We start from the raw sequence: 22712 nt of genomic DNA on the forward strand, positions 1-22712 counted from the left end.
TAGTAACGTATATGAACCACAGAATTAATCTCAACTGTATGCTATGGAAGTTGGAAGTAAAAACATCCAAAAAGAAGCAGCCAACATTAAGGAGAAAAGTCCATCAGTAACTATTAGGCTCAGTGGTCTCAATGGAATTCCCAAATCAGAAAGTTTCAGAACTGCTGACTGCCAAAAACTATAGGGCTAGAGAACAAAAAGAACGGCTCGGTGCCCATCCAGCCTGTTTCACAAAAGCATCCCAGCATCTATCACCAGAAAAATGCTACTGCACTAAATGAACCTTCCATTTGAGTCACTGAAGAGACTCTTTGTTCTAATTTATCCCTGAAGTATATCTAATACCATATGTAACACACAAAAAAAGTGAAAATTGGTCTTCTGTGCTTTGTCAAGTTTACTTCATCTGAAAATAATAAAATTCACAAAAGTTTAACCCAAGAGGTAATTTGATATTTGTTCAGTGTCATGATGTGGATCTTACAGTATACTGACAAAAGAACAAGAGACAGGTATTTTGTATTTCTCAGATCCTGTGAAATAACACATCTCCTTTCTTGCCACACCAGTTTTCAGTATCACCATTTTTACCATTAATATTGAGGGTATTTTATCTACAATCCTAACTGATTATGCTGAGAACTTAGGAGATAGCAGGACACAGAACAAAGTGGCAGCAACAAATGTTATGCCTTATATAATATATTTACCTTCAATATCATACTAGGTTTTGTAATTACTTCAACACAAGCCACAGATCAAATCATGGATTCCATGAGAGCGCAACAAAAATATACAGAATGTGGTAAACTGCAACGCGATAGTGCCATTAAATAAACACATTTGAACATGTACATTATTTATTGCTTTACAAAATCTTTTTTTTTTTTTTTGTTGGCAAATACCTGATTCCTTTCGGACATAAGAAAATCGATTCTCTCTCCAGGCAGCCCTAGCTCAATGTAAGTCTTCACTAATCTTAGATCTGCGCTGTTACCTTAAAAGGAAAAACAATCAAGAGTTAGATACTGCGAAGTTAACTTGCAATAAAAGCACTTAGAATGCTGAAATGAACCTACAGCACTTTATATTTAAACACAGCTAATGATATTCTCAGCCCTAATTAAAATTCAGTAAGACTTGGGAAGATAAACTGCAATGCCAAATGCAGTGGCAAAACAGTCTATAAAAATGATATTCAACGCAGACACCGTTTTAAAAAAGCAAGGATTTAGGAAGTCATGTCTGATTTTGTCTTAGCATCCGACAGTGAACATTACATTCTTGAAAACCTAATTAACTTTGATAAAAGTCAATTAAAGAACTCAGAGCTAGCTTAAAGAATTCAGTGAAGGAGCAAGGAATAAGGGCAAGTCGTAAACATTTTCATAGAATAAAAAGGCAGTGACTGTCAGCACATAAAGGTCCATTTAGACTGGTACCCAAGACAACAAATGCTAGTTTAACTTGCATCCTGAAGATTTCTCTATATCAGTGAACATGTACGCTTTTGAAGAAAGAGTACCCCTTCTGCCTTGGAGAACAAGATTTTTATTTAAATCTGTTATTAACAGGAAAGAACTTGAATGAACTCACCATTTCATAAGAAAATTATAACTATATGGATTTTTCTAAGGCTTCTAAGACAGTTTTTTTGGCCCAGTTAACTTTTGTGTCAATTCTAGGCACGCAAAAGCACTTGAACATCTATGCTAGTAAGAAGGAACATTTCTGAGTTTCGTTTTAAAAGTGCTTAACAACAGATGCTTTTTGCCCAGAGGAAGAAAGAAAAGCTATTCCGTTAATTTTTTTTTAACTTAAGAATTTGAGAAATGAACAAGAAGGCTGTGCAGTGTTTGTCCAGTCCAATATTCTATCTATTGCCCTCTTGTGTTTCCTTATAGTATTTAAGAAGCTTCTCAAACAAAGACAAAACTGTTGATGGCAGAAAGCTATGAATATCTTACTTACAGGAGATATTATTTCTTAACTTGCACATATGCTTTGAACTAAAAGCAGGTGACTATATTCAAACTATTTAAACTTTCCAGTCTTTCTTTCAATTAGCAAGAGATTTCCTCATTTCTACTACAGTAGAGTCTTGGAAATATTCAAAAACCCAACTGGGTTGGGTCCTGGGCAACCTGCTGTAGGTGACCCTGCTTTGAGCAGGGGAGCTGGACTAGGCAAGCTCCAGAGACCCCTTCCAACCTCAACCATTCTGTGATTCAGTAATCAAATCTTTTAAAACCTTATAAACACTTGACTGCATTTTACATATACTGGTTTTTTTGCTAACAAGATACACATATTTTATTTTCCTTGACAATGTAACATTATGAATTGTAAATAAAACTGTTTTGTTAGTAACTCCATTCTATTACCGCAATACAGACAAATACCTATATGACATAAAAAACTGGAAGATGTCTCTAATGTGAACAATGGCATAAAATGGGTTTATGTGCATGAAAGTTTTACTAAAGACAAATGTTACATAAAATTTTTAATTTAAACTATCCTATGGAACACATTGTCAAATGTAGCAGTACAATGTCACTACAATTTTCATTTCCCTCCAGTGAACCTATTTCAGAAGCATTTGGCTGAGAGTTCAAATGACAAAAGCTAAGCCTGATCAGTAATCTGAACTGTATCTCATTCAGTATCACATTTCCCAGCGTACCATCTAGGCCATGGACGCAGACTATAAGATGTATGCCTTCTTCTGAACAGTCATCCTCTTCCATACTGAAATAAGGTATTGAAGAAGCCAGTTTGAAAACATCACTATACATAAATCCAGGAAGTTTAAGTTGCTTCAATTCTTCTTTAGCCTGTAGGAAACTGGAACGAAACCATATTTATGATAAAATAACATTTACTATTGCCAGACAAACGTAGGGTCTCTTAGGATACGGTTTTCTACGTCCTTTTACTTTGTCTTCTCTGTAATCGATACAAAGGGAAAATATATTTATCAAATTACTATCTTCACAGAACAAGTCAGTTCCTCAAACTATTTTTTATTGCAGCTTCCTACAGCCTCTTTTCCTCTGTAACAAATCCATACCCCAAGATCTGTTCTCTTCTCTCCTTTGAACATCTCTGCAAACTCTGAAGTATTTCTGAAACTGAAGATTCTGGGTTAGTTCTGATCTTGAGCAAGCAACAGCTTTGTTTAAATGCAATAACAAAATTACAGGAATTACAACCAATCAAGGTTATATATAAGTCAAGGTAAAGATTTCCACTGACTTGTGATAATTCTTGCCAAATTTAAAACCTATTTCCTAGGTCAACAGAGAGCTGGAGCCAGTGCTATAATTGCTCACCAGAAAGTCCCTCTGGTAGGCTCAATAACTGATACTTGCTTCAGAAGAAGCCAGATCCAGACCTCTGATCTTTTAGATATTACATAAAGGCACACAGTATATGGTTTCTAATATCTAGGCTCCCCACATGCTAGGAGTTCGTTGCGTTCCTCTCTTCCTTCTCCTTCCCTTAGTTTTGTTGTGTATGACCTTCCTATCTAATTAATTGCATATCAGTTTCCCTGCAGCACTTCAAGCTTTATGCTTTCTTATGCCTCTTTCCCTCCTTAATTCGTCTGTTCTGTGTGATCCCTCACAGCGCCATGCTGTATCCCATCCTCTTCCACCTGCTCTCTGGTTTCCTCCCATTCTACTTTTTGTTCTCTGTTTTCGCAGCGTTATCTTTAACTCATTCCTCACTAACTGGCAAGAGCAATCCGCAATGAAGTCAGCCTAAACAGAAACCACTGCAGGCAGTTGGTCTTATCACTCTGGAGCAGAAGTTACTTAGTTTGTACTCAAGGCATATTTTCTGAACTGAACGTACCAACGTTAGTTCTCTGTGGAGTGGATTGTGCCCTCTGGAATTCCAGTTATCCCACCCTCTGGGAGACTCTGCTTTCCCCAAGGCCAAGTCCTTGATTTTACTCTGAGTTCTCTCTTTCTTTTATTGTTACAGAACACCCTAAATAGTCTCTGCTTCTCATCCCCCCCACTCCATGCCAGTACCCACAATCCAGTATTTCAGAAGCTATTTTTCTGTCCACTTCTAACCTGTTCTCCTCCACAATTGCTCAATCCTTCCTCCTGTTTTCAGCTGCTTACCACAAACTATCTGGTCTTTCATCTCTTCTGCCTGCTTAGCATTCTCCTTGCTTCTACCTCTCTTCTCAGCTTGCTTCTTTCTGATAGCCATGTTTTACTTCCAATACAACATATTAAGCTGCTGCTTGCCATGTTCAGTTAGCAGCATGGGGTTATCAGGGAAACTCCTGTTTACAGCAAGAGGAGGTGCAACCTGGGATCCCTGATGTTCCTCTAAATTTGGCTTTCCCAGTATCCAAATTGCAGTGTACTTTAGAGCACTATGGTCTCTGAACTGTTACATTTTGGATATTTGAAATTAATATCGAAAAATAAGGCTGACACCTTGACTAGCATTGCACATTTGCTTCACTTAACTAATCAGATGGACAACCAGTTACAGAATGTTTTTGTTTTTATGTTTTTAAACTCAAAGCATATTTTTCTTGCTTGCTATTTTAACAGCTTCCATTTCATAAAACACCATTTTTATGCTCAGTAGCTGTTACAACATCACTTTTCAGCCAAATGATTATTTTTTTAAAAAGGAACATATTAGAGAAACAAACAAAAAAACCCACGTTTTGCTTGAAGTTTGTCAAACCACATGAAACTACAAGATAACTGATAGAAGGAATTCAGTGCTAACACACTTTCTCTCTGAACACCTAAAATGTGATGTTACTTGAGTGTGCTGAATCCACAAGCCACAGTCCTGGGGGCACTCTGGAGCCTAACCATGCTTCTTTTCCCCTTCTATACTATATTGACATCATTTCTAAAAGTAAAAAGCTTTGTTTTAAAACAATCACTTACGCTAACATTTGAGGTTTCGGGGAGCTTTCATACCAGGAAAGAGATGAAGCTGAGCTGTAGGATGTGCTGCTTGGCTGTTGTGTAATTGCATCAGATTTATTCCTTGAAGAACAGATAACATTGCAAGGAGAGTCTCTCAGAGAAGAAGGAAAAGACAGACAACCAGGAGTGCAGACAGGAGGCACAGTCATTCCATCTCGCAGATGCCCACCATCAATCCTTTCAGATCTCAGGGCTCTCTCTTCTGCTGAGCCATGATCCTGGTCAGCACTGGAAGCTCCATCTAATACACTATAGTCTGTTTCTTCATAATACCCGTTTTCAATCATTTCTTGATCCTCCTCTTCTTCCTCGTCTTGCTGGGAAGAGCAAATAATTTGTTTTTCATATGTTTCCTTTTGAGGGCTAACAGGATTGCTGTTGTCCATAGGCCAAATATCTGAAATATCTGTGCTGCTTCGAGAGCCAAAATAGTTTTCGACAAGCCCTTGCCTTACCATGTCAGTGCTACTGGTTGGAGAAGGATTATCTGTACCAGTTTCATTTTTAGCTACTGACAGTTCTTCAGTGGTCTCCTTCACATCTAAAGGCTCGTTACATTCTCCTTCATTTGTTTTTTCAACCTCATACACTGCATTTACAGATGAAGAACCTGAAACAACAGATGGCTCACCCATACAAGTAATTTCCAAATGCAATTTAACTGTTTCTTCTGTAGTGTTACCGTGCCTTTCAAGGTCCTGAGAGTCCTTGCAGGTTGTGCCAAGGTCTGCCTGTGGGCTGTAACTTTTCACATTAGTAGATGTATCCTCATCTGAAACAACTAAGTCTAAAAGGTCTTTTGTTCCTGAGAGTGAGGAATGTATAGACAGAGTTTTGTTATCAGAGTGCCCTGAAAATACAACACACTGTTGCTGCAAATTGGTGTTTGATTTTTTACTGTCATCACATGTTGGCAAGTCAATTGCTCCAAGATTCAATACCGTTTTACTGTCACTTAGCTGGCATTCAGGTACAATAGATATCTTTGAATTCTCATCAGGTGACAGCTCATCATCATCTGAAGGCAGAGAATTTATGGATGTCAGAGATGACTGTATTTCACTTACAGCGCTGGTACTCTCAGTGCAATGGCTTTCTATTGTGTTTTTTATAGCACAGTCTGGTTTTAGTAAAAGCTGAGGAAATACTCTCTCACCATTGTATGCACTTTGCCCTTGAACATTTTCAAAAACCTGATCAGGGTTGGGGTGAGTTGCAAAAGAACTTGGTTCACTTTCTACACCTGAATCTGAAAACCTAGAAGAGGCGTAAGTCACACTAACATCTGGCAATTTAGTCATGTCTCCACCTGCAGAAAGTTGACTTTCTTTTGTAGAAAGAGTAGGCTGATTACTTTTCATTTTTGTCAAGATGTCACTGGTATGTCGGAAGTTTCTTTCATGGACATCTTCCTTTTCAAGCACTGGTTCCTGTTCTGCTGAATTCAATTTATTTCCAGATTCTGAAGACTGAATATTGGGCGTCTGCAAATTCTCTCCTTGCACTTCATCTTGCGGAAACTCTGCCCATGATCCAATGTGAACAGTTACTTTCTCCCCTTCATAAGGATTCTTATTACTTGGTTTGACCTCAATTGTCCTGACTCCTGAGGAAGCTGGTTGACCTCCATGACAACCTTCAAGTGTACCTCTGGAATGTAGAGCACTGTTTGCTTGTACAGTTCCAGAACCTGTCTGGGAGATAGTAAGTCTACCAAAAATAGCCACATTTTCACAGTGCACAGGGCTACCTGGACCTGGTTGGACACCTTCAATCTTGTCAGTCTTTTCCTCAGTTCCAGATGGCAAAAATGGAAGTTCTCTTTGACTTATTTGCCTGGTGCAGGTCTTTGTATCACAAGGAAATCCACCTAATGTAGGGTCCAGCCCTTCATTAGCACTGTATGAAGGCCTGCCTTCTGAGCTTCTAGAGGCATCTTCCAGTGCTGCACTTTTCAAACATTTGTAGCCTACTAAGACCACAGAGTCCTTAGAGTTCTGCTTCACAACTTTTTTTGTGTTTTCAGGTTTCATTGTTTTCATGAGCTTAGTAACCTTAACTTTGGATTTATTTGCATCTTCATTTTTCCCTTTCAAAGTTTTTGTTAGCGTCTTTTCACTTTCTGAATGCCAAAGGTTGGAGGCACCTGCAGGTCTTATTCTCAGTTCCGGGCTAGTAAAACCAGCTACAAAACCTTCTTCAGCATCAAACTTATCCAGTTTATTGGATTCTGACCTTGGAAGACTCTGAACTACCAACCAGGGTACATCCAGATCTTTAAAAAAAGCCAGAGGGAAGAAAAACAAAAAAAGCATTGTTTACAACAAGATTATGCAGGTAACTGAAGCTATAAACCACTAGAAATTACAGAACTTTACGCATCCTCAAAACTCAAACTAAACAAACATTTCCTAGCAAATAAATGTACTCCTTTAAAGCCAGCAAGAAATTTAACGAAAAATACTCAGGTTTTACATAATTTTTTCTCATTTCTTCAAAAAGAAAACTGCACCGTGATGTGTGTTTACCTTCAGTAATTGAATCTAAATATCGATCTTCAAAGATTATAGGCAAGGAGTTCATATCTCCATCTAGTTCACTGCATTCAATAGGGAGGGGTGGAAGAGAACTGCAGAAGGAAGTGTTTTTGATAGCTGCACACATCTGTAGGTGACTTTGAGCACTGAAAAAAAGGAAGTAGTCCTACATGAAAAAAACAGAACTATTTGTTTTTACATTAACAGAAATTAGCAGTAGTCACTTTAGTAGAAGCTTTTATACTAATTAGTTATTTAATAGCTTTAATAGTTATTTAATAACCTCTTATATAACTTTCATTAAAAAACTTCAAATCTATATTTAGAATATAAGTTTCTCTTGAACCTGTTATGTAAGTATTTTTGCAAGACAGTACTTCTACACAACATAAGCTACAGAATAATAGTACTACATGCTACATACTGTGCACTTCAAAAGGCTACTCACTGTAGTTCTTGATAGGCAAGGGCAGCTTGCCTAGGATGCTCAAGACAGAAGAATGCTTCTGCAAATCTGCGCACCTGCAAGATCCAAATAAAGTTAGAGCTTATTTTATACTACATACGATTTTTGAAAATCCACCAGCATTCCTGCACAATGTTAACAACCTGTATGTATTATATAGACAGTTACTTTTTTTTTAAATGTTCAGTCTCAGTGGGAGAGAAGAGGATGCTACAGACAAGACTAGCAACTGAAATGAGAATTTTAATTTGTGCACTGGATGACTGAGGGGAATTATATTAGATTCAACTGCCTGCTGGAAACTTGATTACCAAGAAATCAATCATCCAAATCAGGCTCACCTGAAACAGTAACACAAAAAATATTAAGAGAAATTTCAACGAGAAGAAAGGAAATGACTGTTTGATGGACACTTCTGAATGTGCTTCAGGATTACCTTCAGAAGTAGAAACCCGTTAGATACTCTACAGTCTCAAAATACAGAGAAGTATGTTTCAAACTTTCCATGAATACTCTCCAGCCTGCAGTAAACTACTGTGTAAAAAAATCTTTTGTTTGTAAATATTTCAGCTGCAAATGACACAGACAGTAACAAAATGTACAGTAATTACAAGCACTGTATTCAAGACTTAATTGTATGCCTGAAGTCAATAAACTATACAATACTAAAATGGTATTTTATAACATATGGGAGCATATTTTTTAATCATCAAGCATATAGTGTGGAAATAGAGAGTGTGAATTATACGGCGATCTACTACAAATAAAAAAATAATCAATGTATTGAAAATGCAGTATCTACAAATCCCAAATTTAAGGTTTTGCAAGGTGAGATTTCTCACATTTCCAATATTACACAAAAATATTAATTCAATCTAGATGCATTTTTAGAACTTTTATTTTTGCAACTTCCCAATTACCTGTATCAAAAAAATGCAATTCAATGCAGTATGACAGTAACTTATTTGTTGTAACAAGACATACAAAAAGGAGAATGTGCTGTACAGTGGCTGTTGGCAACTGCTTGTGCATTAACTTGAGCATAAACATCAATTTGTTTATATCAATTAAAACAAAATTTCTATCCCACTTAGAGAACCACATATGTAACCAGGCTACTCAGTCAGTCATTTATTTACCAACCACTTCCTGGCCCCCTACTCCTTTATTTCCTCAATATACTCTGGGTCTTCCTCTTCAGTTACCTAATTTCCCAAACAGACCATGGAAGTTTGCAGCGTATCTGGTGGAGCAGGCATCAGACCTAGTGCAGTTGCCTCTGCTCTTTCACTTCACTCAAGAGCTGCAGCCAGCATCCGCGTCCACCCCGAGCACAGTGTCACGGTTTAAAGCTGGGCCGGCTATTAAACCTGTGGCAGATGCTCTCTGTTAACCCTCCCCCCCCCACCAAAGGGAAAGGGAAAGGGAAAGGGAAAAGGGAGAGAGGCTTCCGGGTTGGAAAGTTAAAACAGTTTTAATAAACTATAATAATGAAAAAGAGTATAATAATAATAATAGAAATAATCAAATATATACAAATATATACAAATATATATACAAAACCAAGATCGAGCTCCCCTGAAGTCAGCCACGTCACCACCAGCACTGCAGGGCAGGCTCCGGGAAGGCCCAGGCTGGGCCTAGCGACGGTCGAGAGCTGGATTCAGGGATGCACAGATCGGGATCAGGGGCAGCAGGAAAACAGACGGAGTCCTCTTTGGACACCAGCCATAGCAGAAAGAGAGTGAGACCCTCGTGATCCCCCCGCTTTATACTGAGAATGACGTGGATGGGATGGAATACCCTCGTTGGTCAATTTTGGGTCACCTGCCCTGTCCGCTCCTCCCTGCAGGTGCGACCCCCCTTCGGCTCTTCACTCATAAGCAGTGAGGAATTCAGCAGTGACCTTGGTTTCTCTAAGACTAAGTACAGCAAGAGCCTTACTGCACAACATCCCTACCAGTGCCTCAGTGATAACTACAAACTTCGAGCGTTATCAGTCCTGGAAGCAGACACTGTCTGCAAAACATGCAGTTAGTTTCAGAAAGTGCAGTTACTTAGAGGAGACTTAGCTGAAAGTAAAAATCACTGAAAGGAAAATCGGCCTGGTTTAGGCCAAACCAGGACACACAGACATGGCACTAGGAAAATCCTGTGCATTAACTGGCAAACATGAACTTTCAGGACCACATTAACTTTTGTTCAGAGATAAGCACTTGCAGAGGAGTTAGTTTTCCTTCCTGATACATTGCTCAGTATACTTTTAGGGAGTACCGTTTGGATGAAGTTTTATGTTCCGTAGCTTCTACTTTTCCTTCTTTTTTCTTTTCATAAAAGAAAAACTGGAAAAAAAATGCTCCAAGGTGCTTAAAAAAAAACCCCACCCCAAACCACAAACATTAAACCCCTAATCTCTAACTTGCACTAGAAGCTGAAAGTCCTGTCCCAACCTCCCAGAATTAAATTTACTATATTATATGAAATTAATCTCAGTGACAACATCATCTGTGAATAGTCATGGAAAATGTTTTGAAGTAAAAAGAAAACACTAAATTTGACACTTCCTTGTAAATGCAACTTCCAGTCTCAGCAGCGTCCAGACACACACACAAAAGGCCTATCTGCTTTCCTTCAGAAATTATGTTGAGTTTGTACATACATATGTGGGATTAGAATCGGTGTTCCTAAACTCTCCTCTGCATTTTCCCAGCTGGCTTTTCTGAACAGACATTCACCTTCCAAATACATGATTTTGTCAGAGCTAATCCCCAGCCTTTCCCCCCAGAAAGGGAGACGATTATTATACAATAGACTTACAGACAATTTTACAGGTTAAAAACTAGATTTTAGAACAATTGATCATGAAGAGTGGACTGGGTATCATTCTAAACTAGGCAATTTAAAAATTAATTAAAGATCCTAATCAATCAGGTAATAGGAAATAAAATAGTAACAGGAATATTGCCCAATTAGTAGATGTCTCTGGTTTAAGCCAAGAAAAGAGCATAAAGCTGTTTCCCAGGAGGCAAGCAAGATAGTTTTGACTTTAGATGCAAGCTATCACTTTACCATCTAAAGTAACTCACCTTACCGTCTAAAGTAACTGGCATTACATGGAGACCAGATCTTTAGAATTCTGACACTCTCTCAAACAGAAAAGGAAGGCTTTTTTTTTGTTTGCAATCAATCCCGTTTCTAATTGTTTAAGCAATTCCAGTGCTTTCGAAGAAAATCTGATTAGCAGCTCCAGATAGCTCTTAGCATAATAGCAATGGTATAAAACTAGTTGAAAGCAAGCTCCAAAAGCCCACATAAATCAATATGAAGGAGAGAAAAAACCCAAACCAACAGTAGTTTATTATGTTTAATCAGTGCTTAACTTATAGAAGGACCAAGGCATTTGCTAGGATGCTGTTAAACAGGCTCTGCAGAACCAGAACAACTACCAGCTGGTGCTAGTGACTCAGGTGCTACCGACTTGCGCCAACTCCACAATGACTTTGCAGAAGGAAATTGTATCTGCTACTCCTAGTCCCTACAGACTTCCCAAAAACGCGGGTTTTATGGTCCTCCCAATGTAAACAGAGAGAAGGACAAATCAGATAGAAAAACTGCTGTGTCATCTACAGGGAGTCCCCACACATTTATGAGCAGCAGTCTGAGATCTTCGTTCTCAGCTCTCATATTTTAGGACTAATCAAACTGAAAGAAATCATTTTGGAAGAGCATGTTCACACCTACCAGAAGATGTCACTATGGAACAAACAGGTGAACTTTCTGTAATACCAAATAAAATACTCTAAGCAGTTACTTCAATAAAACACAGTTGTAAGCTTTATCAGTGTGATAATGTAGTCAACAGATGTTATAGTATACCTAAAGTGCTCCTGTTTTTTTTTATGTAGTGCTTAATATTCGAAGTATTTGAAAACAGTTAAGCAGTTAAATACTTAAGTAAAATAATTCAAATAATAATTTAAAATACTTAAAATATATTATTTCATTACAACCTTATTTTCTAACAACACTTCATCAGAAATAACTGTTTTATAAGCATCTATGCAAAGAAGGTGAAAGTCATTTGACCAAATATAGATGACAGGCATTTATAGGGGGTATTTTAACAGAAATATCTAAACCAGTCAGATGAATGATGCCTTAAAAGGGTCCATTTAGCTTAGATCAATACTAAACTTTGCCAGGGAGAACTTTCCTGTAGAGGGTATAGTCTATAAATATTGCAAGATGAAAAGGTAAAATTAAAAGAGATTTAGCATATAGTAGAGAACACAAGAGTATCAATTTCCAAAGTAAAATGCTGATTTAGAAGAACAGAATTTTGTATCATACAAAAATTTTATTCCAGAAAGGACAGATATTCTCTCAAGAGGACAATCAGTAGGTCATCTCACCAAGCTCTACTAAATTCACTAACTAGAAAGTCTGCATCATTTGACTTGTGCCAATAATGCCTCTAGTGAAACTTGATCATTACAGGTTTCCCAAAAGAAGTTTACATGAATCCTCAGAATATAAATTCTCAAGAGATTATTAATACAAATCACAAATTATTATACTAAGCACTGCAAAATAGGATCCAAAATCAACAACCAAACATGCTCTTAAAAATGTCAAGGCTCAAATTTGCCATCTCTTTTTAATTTAAAGGTTTACTGAATTTATGGATTGCTGGCTTCTGGTCTACAACTTTTTACATATATTTTAATTACATAAATACTTTGCAAATAGGCACCAGCTCTTCATATCTTGGAGTACAGAAAACAAGCATTACATTTGCAAATTAGTGCTTGCAAAATTCAGTAACAACACATTCCTGGTTCTCTGTAACTTGGCTCCAGTGGAATTTTTTGATGCCATATTATTCAAATTTCAGGGTCAGCCTACTTGCTCTTCACTATCAGGCTCTAAATGAAAAGGTAAATTTAAGATTACCCATGTCCTGCATCTCTTCTTCAGTCTTCAATGTTTGGGTACATAATGTACTACACAGTAACTGCAGAACTCAATAAGAAATAGCAATTAGCCACTTCTTTCAAAACTAAAATAAGCTCAACTTTTTATAACAAGGGTCATCTCTGAGCTCAATTTAGAAAACTCCTACGTTTTAGAGACTCGGTGTCCCACACTAGCAAGCTACACCGAGCACTATGTAAGATTCTTTATCCCCACACCACTATGCTGCAAGTGTGGATTCATACCTCCAGAAAAGAGTATTTCTACAGCTTTTATTAAAGAATAATTTGCTTTTTTCTTATTTAAAAAAAGCAAAAATTAAATATGATGTGGTGCTTGAAACAAGTTTATTTATGCATAGCGACAGATAACAAAAGAAGTGAGCTTAACAGCACCTGGAAAGGGAAAAAACGCAGGCATGAAATCAAATGATACTGTTTTTGAAAAGAAATAAGGAGGGAGGAAGGGAACTGCTATTCAAATTTTGTGAAAACTGGAAAGCATCACAGAAATACTTCTAATATGCAAAATATCTCAATTCACATACTATAATAAACTACTTTGCTTTTTATTTCCTAGAATAATCACAGTAAAATTAAATTCTTGGGGTATTTAAGAGCTAGAAAGAATCAGAGATTTTTTTAAAAATCACATTTAAGAAGCTAAGTACATCTCAATAGCAGTATCTTTTATTTTTTTTTAAACACTGGAGCAGTAAAAATAAAAATATTAATACTTATTTTGTTTTTATTAAATATATACTTGTACAAACACTAACATACCAGCAGTTCAATGCAAGTGCAGATTAAGTGAAACAGTATTCTCATTTCATACCTTCCACCAGTTAACCTGAAGGATTCTAGAATTTATATGAAAAGCACAGAAAGGTATGAAAGATTCATAGATAGCCAGTAAAATGATCACACTTTCCTATGGCTAGCATGTCTAACAAATAAGCCTTGTTCTCCTTCTGAAAGATTCCATTTATTCTCCAAAATAGGCCATTTCCACAACCATGATTCCCTCATTAAACAATGTGATTTATCAAGTCTGTACATAAGACCACAGTCCAAGTATCCTTCATAATCAGCTTCCCCTCCAGAACCAAAACAAAAAGGGTTTTGATGCAAGTGACAGAAATGCTAGTGAGACAAATGAAATATCTGAGAACTAAAGCCTTAAAACAGTCTTTGTTTTGGGTTGTCACTATTACAAAGCACTGATAACATGTATTCTCATTAACTAGACCTTCTAACAGGCTCTCTGCAAATGGTTTTACAAGAAGCACCTCCAGATAATCTCTTAGAATGACCTATTCTATAATGTGCCTGTGAGATAAATGTACAGATTTTCATGTCAGACAGTAAAGATGCCAGCCAGCTGAAGATCAAGCTGTGTGTTTGCTGAGTAGGGGTGGTGGGTGTCATTGTTTATTTGGTTTTAATGAATCTTACTCTCCAAAACATTTAAAATGTTAGGCTTCTTCAAATCCTTGGCCACAAAATATGGGAGGGAAAAATATATTTATTAGAAAGTAAGGGTAATGCTTTAGTTCATATTTCAAAATATTTCACTGTGAGAACCAGCATTGCTGTGGTTTTGCATGTAGAAACCCCACAACAACTGTATCTCACATACACGGATCAACTGTGTGTGTAGGTACTCACTATATATATATTTTTATACATATACACACATACTCACATGCCAGATCATTTCCAACACATCTCTTCTTTTTTAAAATCCCACTTAAGAGCCTTTTCAAAGCTTATGAATGTTATAAAGTCTTAATTCAGAAAGAAAGTACATTTTGGTTTATGATGTAAGCAGGCAGCCTAAATGCAGTAGGGAAGCGAAATGCAGGGTGGGCACTAGGCATGACTCCTGCAGAAAAATACATCATTCCACACAAATACATCTTATTCCACAGATGGCAATTTGCCTTCTGAACTGCATTTCGTATTCAAAAGATCAATGAATTAGTTGGTTCCTATATATAAATAATGCATTTTATGTATTATATTCCAATAATAAGTTCTAACAACTTGATACGCAAGCTAACAAATGCAATACAACACCGCCCTTTATGATTCCAACAACTTTCCCAAATAAAACTAGAAAAAATAGAATCTGGAGTCTCATTTTAATACATATTTCCATAACAATGTGTTCCAGTAAGAGTAGAACATGCCAGAGTTCCTAACACCAGAGTCAATACTTACCCTTAACGTGTGATGCTCTTGTGCTAGCAAGGCTGTAACCTCCTCTTGTAAGGTAATGACCTCCAGAAATTGCCCCCAGAGAGCCATTAGAAGTGAGCAAAGCTGAGCAAGATTCATATTTATAAGTTCTGCCAGTTCATCAGGATTTTCCATTTTCTGAAGTTAGGAAAAAATATTTACACACTTAACAGATGACACTATAGAAGTACAAAGAGTAAAAAAAATGTACTTTATCCTAGTAAGAATTTCAATTTAAAAAGTAACTTCCAAATGAGAACTGTTTTGCCTAAGTATGAGAATTAAATTAATCTATGTTACAACACTAACAGATTATTTCACATTGCTTTAAAGTTGTCTTTTGGAATTAGGACTCCTGATCTTAAATTAAAGCAACAATTCTCTTTATGGCAACCACAACTATGAGTCGCAACTGCTGTATTTTCTACTATGAAAAAATGTAGGGTGCCTGAAAGGAACAGGAATCAGGAATTAGAAAACAGAAAATCGATACTTAGTATGTTAGTCCAAATTTGATACAACTGTAAAAATTTAATAAAGACATCTCCATTTCAGAATAGTCACAACTCACAATAACATTTATATGATGCTATGTATCTACATACACTTTAAACATAATCAGGAAGCAGTGTTACAGTATAGGCTTCCTAGAACCAGATCGCACAAAGACAAATTCAGTGTGAAACAAGTTTTTCTTTCTTAGCAATGTACTATAATCCTGTGATATAGTCCACACAAGTCAAATGTAGACTGCTAGGCTTATGTTCCCTGCCATTTTACAAAAACGTAATTTTTCAGAAACTAACTGCAGGCACATAAGGCACTGAGGCAAAGGGTTTAAGAAGTAAAGATAGTAAAGACTCAGCTCTAGTAATATTAACGAGCAAGTAGAAAAAAGGATTGCAAATACTGAAACACCAATTTAGCAGGCAAGAGTGGAAATAAGAGGACAAAGAATTTTTGATGAGAACTGCACAAAGGAACAGAAAGAAGAAAAAGGAAAAAATCTAAACATACTTCAGCAAGGTGAGGGAGAAACTAAAGAATTCACAGAAGCTATGTAAATGTAAAAAACCTTTTAATATATAAAGCAAGCTTATTAGTTGCTCATAGAGAGCTAACTGTGCTGGCTCTGCCTCCAGTTACACAAATGATATCCTTTTAAAGCCAGTATTACATTTCTTTGCAGTTATACTAGTACTACAGCAATGAAAGGTAAGCCTACTGTTCTGCAAAAGCCGGGCAGATGGCCCACTAAGCAGCAAAGCATGGACAATCTTTCAAAAAAGTTTTAAAACCTGTGCTTTAAACTTTGCCGTGACAATGAAATTAGCTATTCAGCTGGGGCTAGTTCTGACTAAGGAGAGAGTTGGGGAGACAAATCTAGGTAATCTGAAGTAGACAGTATTTCCTTGAGAATGCACAGAAAACAGGAGGAGGAGATAGCATCAGAACAAGTCCTACCAGATGAGGGGATGACTTGGAAAATCTGCTTTGGTACAACTTACTACTGCTTGATCTGCTAACATTGTTATTTGATACCATCAAAAACAAAGAATTCAAATTATAAATGCAGAAAATTCAAAATGTGATTTTGATTTTTTGATACAAGTAATACACCTTTCTATAATCTTCAGTTTCATGACATACAAAAGTTACCATGGCTGCTACTGATATGCCGACCCACCAGATTAATAGTTAAGCTTTGGAGTCAGCTGAGCAGTTTCTTTTTGAATGAGGAAGAGTTGAATTAAGCATTGGCAAAAAATATACAGGATGTTATCACTGAAATAAACAGTTTATTCCCAAGTAGCACATGAAATTAGCATACTCTACTTTTATAGTTATTTCACTTATTTAATACATGAAAAAAAATTGTACCTTTACTTCTTCACACAATTCTGTAAGACGAACTTCTACATCTATGTTTTCTGGAAAGATGAGAGGACATATCCATGAAAAATGTACTTTCCAAGCTGCAGAGTAAAACCAATTATCTCACAAAACAATTTTAAAACATTAAATGGAAAGAACCCATCAAATAAAACTTGAAGCCATATTTAGTGCCACAATCAACTTTAAATCAAGTAAATTATAAACTCCCATTAAAATAATTTCTTAGTAATTTCCAAGATTGAGGACAGAATACAATAAAAAAAAAGTTGGCAATTGAGCATCATGATCACTTATCATGATACCTTGTCAAGGATACCAATTTTCCATTCAAAATTATACTTGAAAATACTGTAATTTAGATGATACAGTTTGCAGATTATCCATTGAGAGCTGCTCAGCTATTCTGCAGCAATGTCATCGTTCACAACCAAGGTAATACAATTCCTCTTCTACCTCAGATTTTCTAGAGATACCTTATTTCAATACTATTTTTCTACAGGTATATTATTTACCTGATTTGCAAGCTACATGAATATAAACACAATTCTTTAATTGTCTGAGGAAATGATATTTTAGTCAAATAAAACTGTTCTTTAATGGATCTTTCTGTCAATAGCTCAATGTTAAGAGCAAATCAGTCTTCCATGGTACGGCAGCTTAAACTGGATCTGAACCTTGAATGACTTATTTATAAATAAAACCAATTTATTCCTTCACATAAGATGTTTTTCCTTGTTAATCATTCCTACTCTACTCAAGGAAACCTGATCAATTAAATAATAATTTAGTACTATGTTTTGATTTCCTTCTACATCTGAGGTACCAGTAACAAAGGAACCCTAAAATTGTCTGTAACAAATATTTATATTTAAATTCATTTTTGAAACTCAGTATTAAGGAAAAAAACCATAATGTTTCTTGAAAGCATACACCAACAAAACATGCCTTGAAACCCACAATAATAAATTTAGGATACGGATAATTAACGTAGGTTTACAGAATGACAACAGTGTATTTACTCAGCTTGTCTTCGAATGATACCACCTAGATTTGGTAAGTATATATTGATTTTCAACTAATTGCATCCATTATACTTAGGTTTAAACTTAATGCCAAACAAATTAACTAACACAACTCAAAGTTCTGAGAAAATATGCAAATTGCAAAAATGCATGAAGTTCTCAGAAACAAGTTTAGAAAATGTTTTTGAAAGAACCTACATACACCTATATTAGCTGAACAGTACTTGATAATTATTACTAAAATATATGAAAACAGTTTAAGATATGATACTATTTTTGGGACACAATACTGATTATTTATCTTGTCTGTCACACTGCAATTGAGAATAGGCTTTGAACAACATTTAAAACTCCGAAGTCTAAAATCGTTACGGAAAATCCCAAACTACAATGTTACAAATAAAAAACCACAACTAAAAACAGAGTAGTGGCAATACAAGAGAAAAGGAAATGAAATATTAACATTCTACAGCAGTAACGTCCACCCAGCAAACTTCTGATGGAGTTTTGCTGGCCCTGCTAAAAATTAGTTTTGTTTTCTTTTTAAAACAAAACCAAAACACAGTTATAGATGATTAAGCTGGTGACCTACTCAGAGACTGAACTGCCATTTTATTCTTTCCCCATCACAAACTTCCTTGTGCTTAAACAGCACTGTCGTCTTTTGTCCAGCATCAGGCCAACATGGACGCTCTCCAAAGGGAGAACTGGCCATTTAGATGTGGACAAATGCACCTTAAGCTTTGAGAATGTTTTGTGTAGTGTTTGGAATAATCAAGCCTTGAGATATCAAAATCAACCTGAAAGATTTCTCAGGAAGAAAAGGTATTAGTTTTTAATTATCTAAAAAATTGAGTCTGTGATGAATTAAATGAAATTATAATTTTTAGCTATTTTATTTAAATGGTGACAACTGACTGAACTCTTCAATCATTTTTGTTTAGTAAAACAGAACCACATTAAACCAAAAACCAGTAACAATTTCTTATTTTATTATCTATAGTCAGCCTAGAAATGAGTAGCTCAATTCTGCAGATTTCATCAGAGTTCAACATACGTTCACTATGGCTGAATGGTGGAAGTGTTCGTGTTTACAAAAGAATATAATATTTTATATTATTAATAAGAATATAATATTTTGTGTTATTAATAAGAACATAATATTTTGTATTATTAATAAAAAATTAATAAAAATCTGAGGGGTTGTATCATCTGCTTTGAAAACATACCTAGGTAGGCGTCTCTCTGGGTTCGTGGATATTTTCTTCTGAGAAGGCGTTCATAAAGGACCTGCATGCTGGCCTTGGCTAGTTATAGGGATTGCACACATATGACTAGTTACTACACTCCTTTTTTTCATCTGTGATTTATTATTTGCCTTAAAGTTAGTAAAAAAGCTTATTGCTAGCCTAGCAATTAGTGCAGTTAGATCAGTACATGAAAGCATATAATTTTAGTGTAGTTTCTAGATTAGATGTAACTTGTGATATACATTAAGCTAGCATTTATTTCCTGAAACCAATAATACTTAAATGCTCAATTACAGTTACTGAATCCAACAGTTGTCTGCACATGCTTCACCAAAATCACTGTCTTGTGTCAAAATTATATGACAGAGCAACAGCAAAGCAAACAGAAGAAACAAAATTAAAGAGATAATAATTTAATTTAAAACAAAAAAGTGACGATTCTGGGATTTAAAAAGGACTTGAGATTCTCTTCTGCAATGCCCATTTAAACTTCACACATAAAATCTCCACTATAAAACAGTTCATTTAGTTTAAAAATTAAAAAAAAAGTAAATGACAATCGTGTACTTTGTGAAGTCCAGAGCGCTTCAATTTCTTTATAGACATTACAGAAACAATAACTTTTTTTTTTACTGTTGATGGATTTTAGAAAAATTAGCATTAATGGTAGGCATTAGTTGTGTTTTTGTGAGCAAAAGGTGAGTAATAGGAGCATAATTAATATTTACATTATTAGTCCTTTTTGTTATATCAATTGTCCCAATCAATGTATATACAAAATAACTGAAATAAATGACAAAAAGGTTTACAAATAAGAAAAAGCAATTCTAGCAGAGACTTAAAAAAAGGACAAAAAAAACCTCCACAGGAAACAAACCGTCAGCAGAATATGTACAATGAATGTTAAATGTAAGTAGCAATTTTCTCTTCATATATTTATTCTGAGCATTTTTGTTCAAGCTTGCATTACTAAAGGTAAGCTAAATTACCCACAGAAATGACAAAAGGTCTAACTCAAGTTCCACTGAAGCTTATGGCTTCTTTTCTATTACACATATATTTTGTAGGAATGTTTTAGGGAAACTGAAGGTCCTATCTGAAACATTTAAGTATCAAGATTTAGTCTAAGCCTATCCTTACAACAACAGTGCCAACAGATTCTATTTGGGAAAAAGTACATTTTGTCCTTAAAAGGAAGACTAAGAGTTGAGTCGTTCCTTTAATAGGGTGTTCCCCTCCATATCAAGATTAAGATAATGGACACAGAAATATTCTTTGCACCATAACTGTAGCAGTATTTTTGCTTCTATAAAGAAAAAGCCTCAGATTCTGGGATTTTTCTATGCACAGGTTTGTAATGCACTCTCTCCCTCAAAAAAAAAAATTTCAAAAAATAGGTTTGTATTTTAGAATCATGGAACCGTAGAACAGTTCGGGTTGGAAGGGACCTGTGAAGGTCATCTAGTCCAACCCCCCTGCAGTGAGCAGGGCCATCTTCAACTAGATCAGGTTGCTCAGAGCCCCAGCCAACCTGACCTTGAATGTTTCCAGGGATAGGACATCTACCACCTCTCTGGGCAACCTGTTCCAGTGCTTCACCACCCTCATTGTAAAAAATTTCTTCATTATATCTAGTCCAAGATATACAAGTGAAACATTCTCTGTTTGAATCACTAATTGACCACATCACCTTTTAAAAACAGTTTTCATATCTCAATTTCCAACCTTATTGTTTCATAATGCTTAGTTTTGACATTGGTAAAATTAAACAATACAGAAATCAAGAAATGTTCTCTACAATCAATGTAAATTCCAAAAGGTCTAGTTTTCTGATTTAAATAGAACTTTACATGACTAAAAAGGTATATGCTTGATGAGGAAAAAGTCTAATTCATCCTTCATAATGCCAATGTATTTTCCTTTTTTACTTTCACCACTCTCCCAGTTTCTCAAGTTGAGGCTAGGCTCTCTAATATACCTGCATTCTACAGAAATGTAATGGACATTTCCATACATTACATTTCACGTAATATTTTCGCAGTTACTTTTATCAAATGTAGTTACTAGAAGTCTTCACTGCCATAGAACTTAAATTCCTTTCCATGAGGCTCTCCTGTAAGAGTTTAATTTTAACTTTATTAAAGAAATAGCTTATCTGAAAGCATATTTTAACTACTCAGTTTTATAGAAACAGTTCTTGTCTACTCAGATCTTTTCTGATTCTTAGGTAACTAAGTCTGTTTAAAAAGTTACACGACAACCTGACTCAGCAGCAATTTCTTCTTGTTGGGTTTTTTTTCAGATAAGTTTCCATTGTAATATTCTTCTCAAATCAAAGCTTTCAGAGTTCAAATTTTTATACAAATATACAATGTTTCCTTATAAGAAACAAACAAGTGCAACATGCTACTTGGATTAAGAGTTTCTCTAACTTTCTCACCACTAAACACAGTGATTTGAAATAACAGGGCAAATCAAGACCAACAAGAAAAAATGTATTTGCATAAATTCAGGCTGTTATCTCCTCATTTTATTAGTAACATGACAGTACTTGTTTCTTTTTTATTTTTTTCCTTGAGTTATTAAATTCCAGCTCAGTTCAAGCAAAAAGATTTTAGATATACAAGTTGTATGGAATTAATGCCAGTTTAATCTAGAAGAGAGGTATTCTTAATAAACATTGACAGGAAAGTGATGCATTTTATTCAATTCAACATACCCAGTTCAATTCGGTGAGAAGAGGGGAGCTCCTTTGTTATCATAATGAAATAGCTGTGTAACCCTTTGAAAGCAAGCAGCAAACTGGCACAAAGCGTATAGTGAAAATTATAAGCATGGCTGAGAAAGGACTCTGAAACAACAAAACTGCAACCCTAAAAAAAAAAGAAAAAAGATAAGGCACATATTAATTTTGTACAATAAATGAAGTGTTAACAGAATAACAAAAAAGGTAGACTGCCTCTTTTCGCAAACCTCATCCATATTTTTGTGATTTTCAATGGATTGTAATATCTTAAAAATACAGTTAGACACTGAAAATTGTAAGCTTTCCATCTGTATGTTTCTGAGGCATGTAACATAGCGTTTTGGAACAATTTTTTTCACTTCCCATATCATGTGGCACACCACAGTAAGTCTAACAAAGTTCATTCTTTAGCAAGTAGTATTCCTGCAGAAAAGATTAAATTCACATGGCCCAACAAAATAAAATGTTATACTGATATATTCTTACATCTGCTGATAACTGTTTTGTGTAGTTATTGCCAAAGACCACACTTTCAAGAGAAGGAATCACAGAGTCCCTGTTTTGTGCTGGTGCATTCCTGTTCAACCATGTATTCCTTCACTGGG

General features: G+C 35.7%; 1 protein-coding gene across 4 annotated transcripts in view; it reads right to left on the reverse strand.

Annotated features, from left to right (window-relative positions):
* FAM135A (family with sequence similarity 135 member A) overlaps nucleotides 1-22212 on the reverse strand; it is a 47810-nt gene extending 25598 nt beyond the window's left edge. Inside the window, exons 1-9 of one of the 4 annotated variants that reach the window (XM_068403975.1) lie at nucleotides 22081-22212; nucleotides 19341-19418; nucleotides 17075-17124; nucleotides 15176-15331; nucleotides 7962-8035; nucleotides 7505-7659; nucleotides 4968-7251; nucleotides 2687-2751; nucleotides 906-997 (exon numbers count right to left, since the gene is read on the reverse strand). In XM_068403975.1, coding sequence (XP_068260076.1) covers nucleotides 906-997; nucleotides 2687-2751; nucleotides 4968-7251; nucleotides 7505-7659; nucleotides 7962-8035; nucleotides 15176-15331; nucleotides 17075-17124; nucleotides 19341-19418; nucleotides 22081-22123 — 2997 coding nt within the window. In that variant the 5' untranslated portion in view covers nucleotides 22124-22212. Of the gene's footprint in view, nucleotides 1-905; nucleotides 998-2686; nucleotides 2848-4934; nucleotides 7252-7504; nucleotides 7660-7961; nucleotides 8036-15175; nucleotides 15332-17074; nucleotides 17125-19340; nucleotides 19419-22080 lie in introns of all 4 variants that reach the window. The other 3 variants (XM_068403959.1, XM_068403950.1, XM_068403968.1) reach the window with 3 other exon arrangements.
* Nucleotides 22213-22712: the final 500 nt, after the last annotated feature.

Source organism: Nyctibius grandis, chromosome 1 (genome assembly GCF_013368605.1).
Source record: "Nyctibius grandis isolate bNycGra1 chromosome 1, bNycGra1.pri, whole genome shotgun sequence".
Classification (NCBI taxonomy): Eukaryota; Metazoa; Chordata; class Aves; order Nyctibiiformes; family Nyctibiidae; genus Nyctibius; species Nyctibius grandis.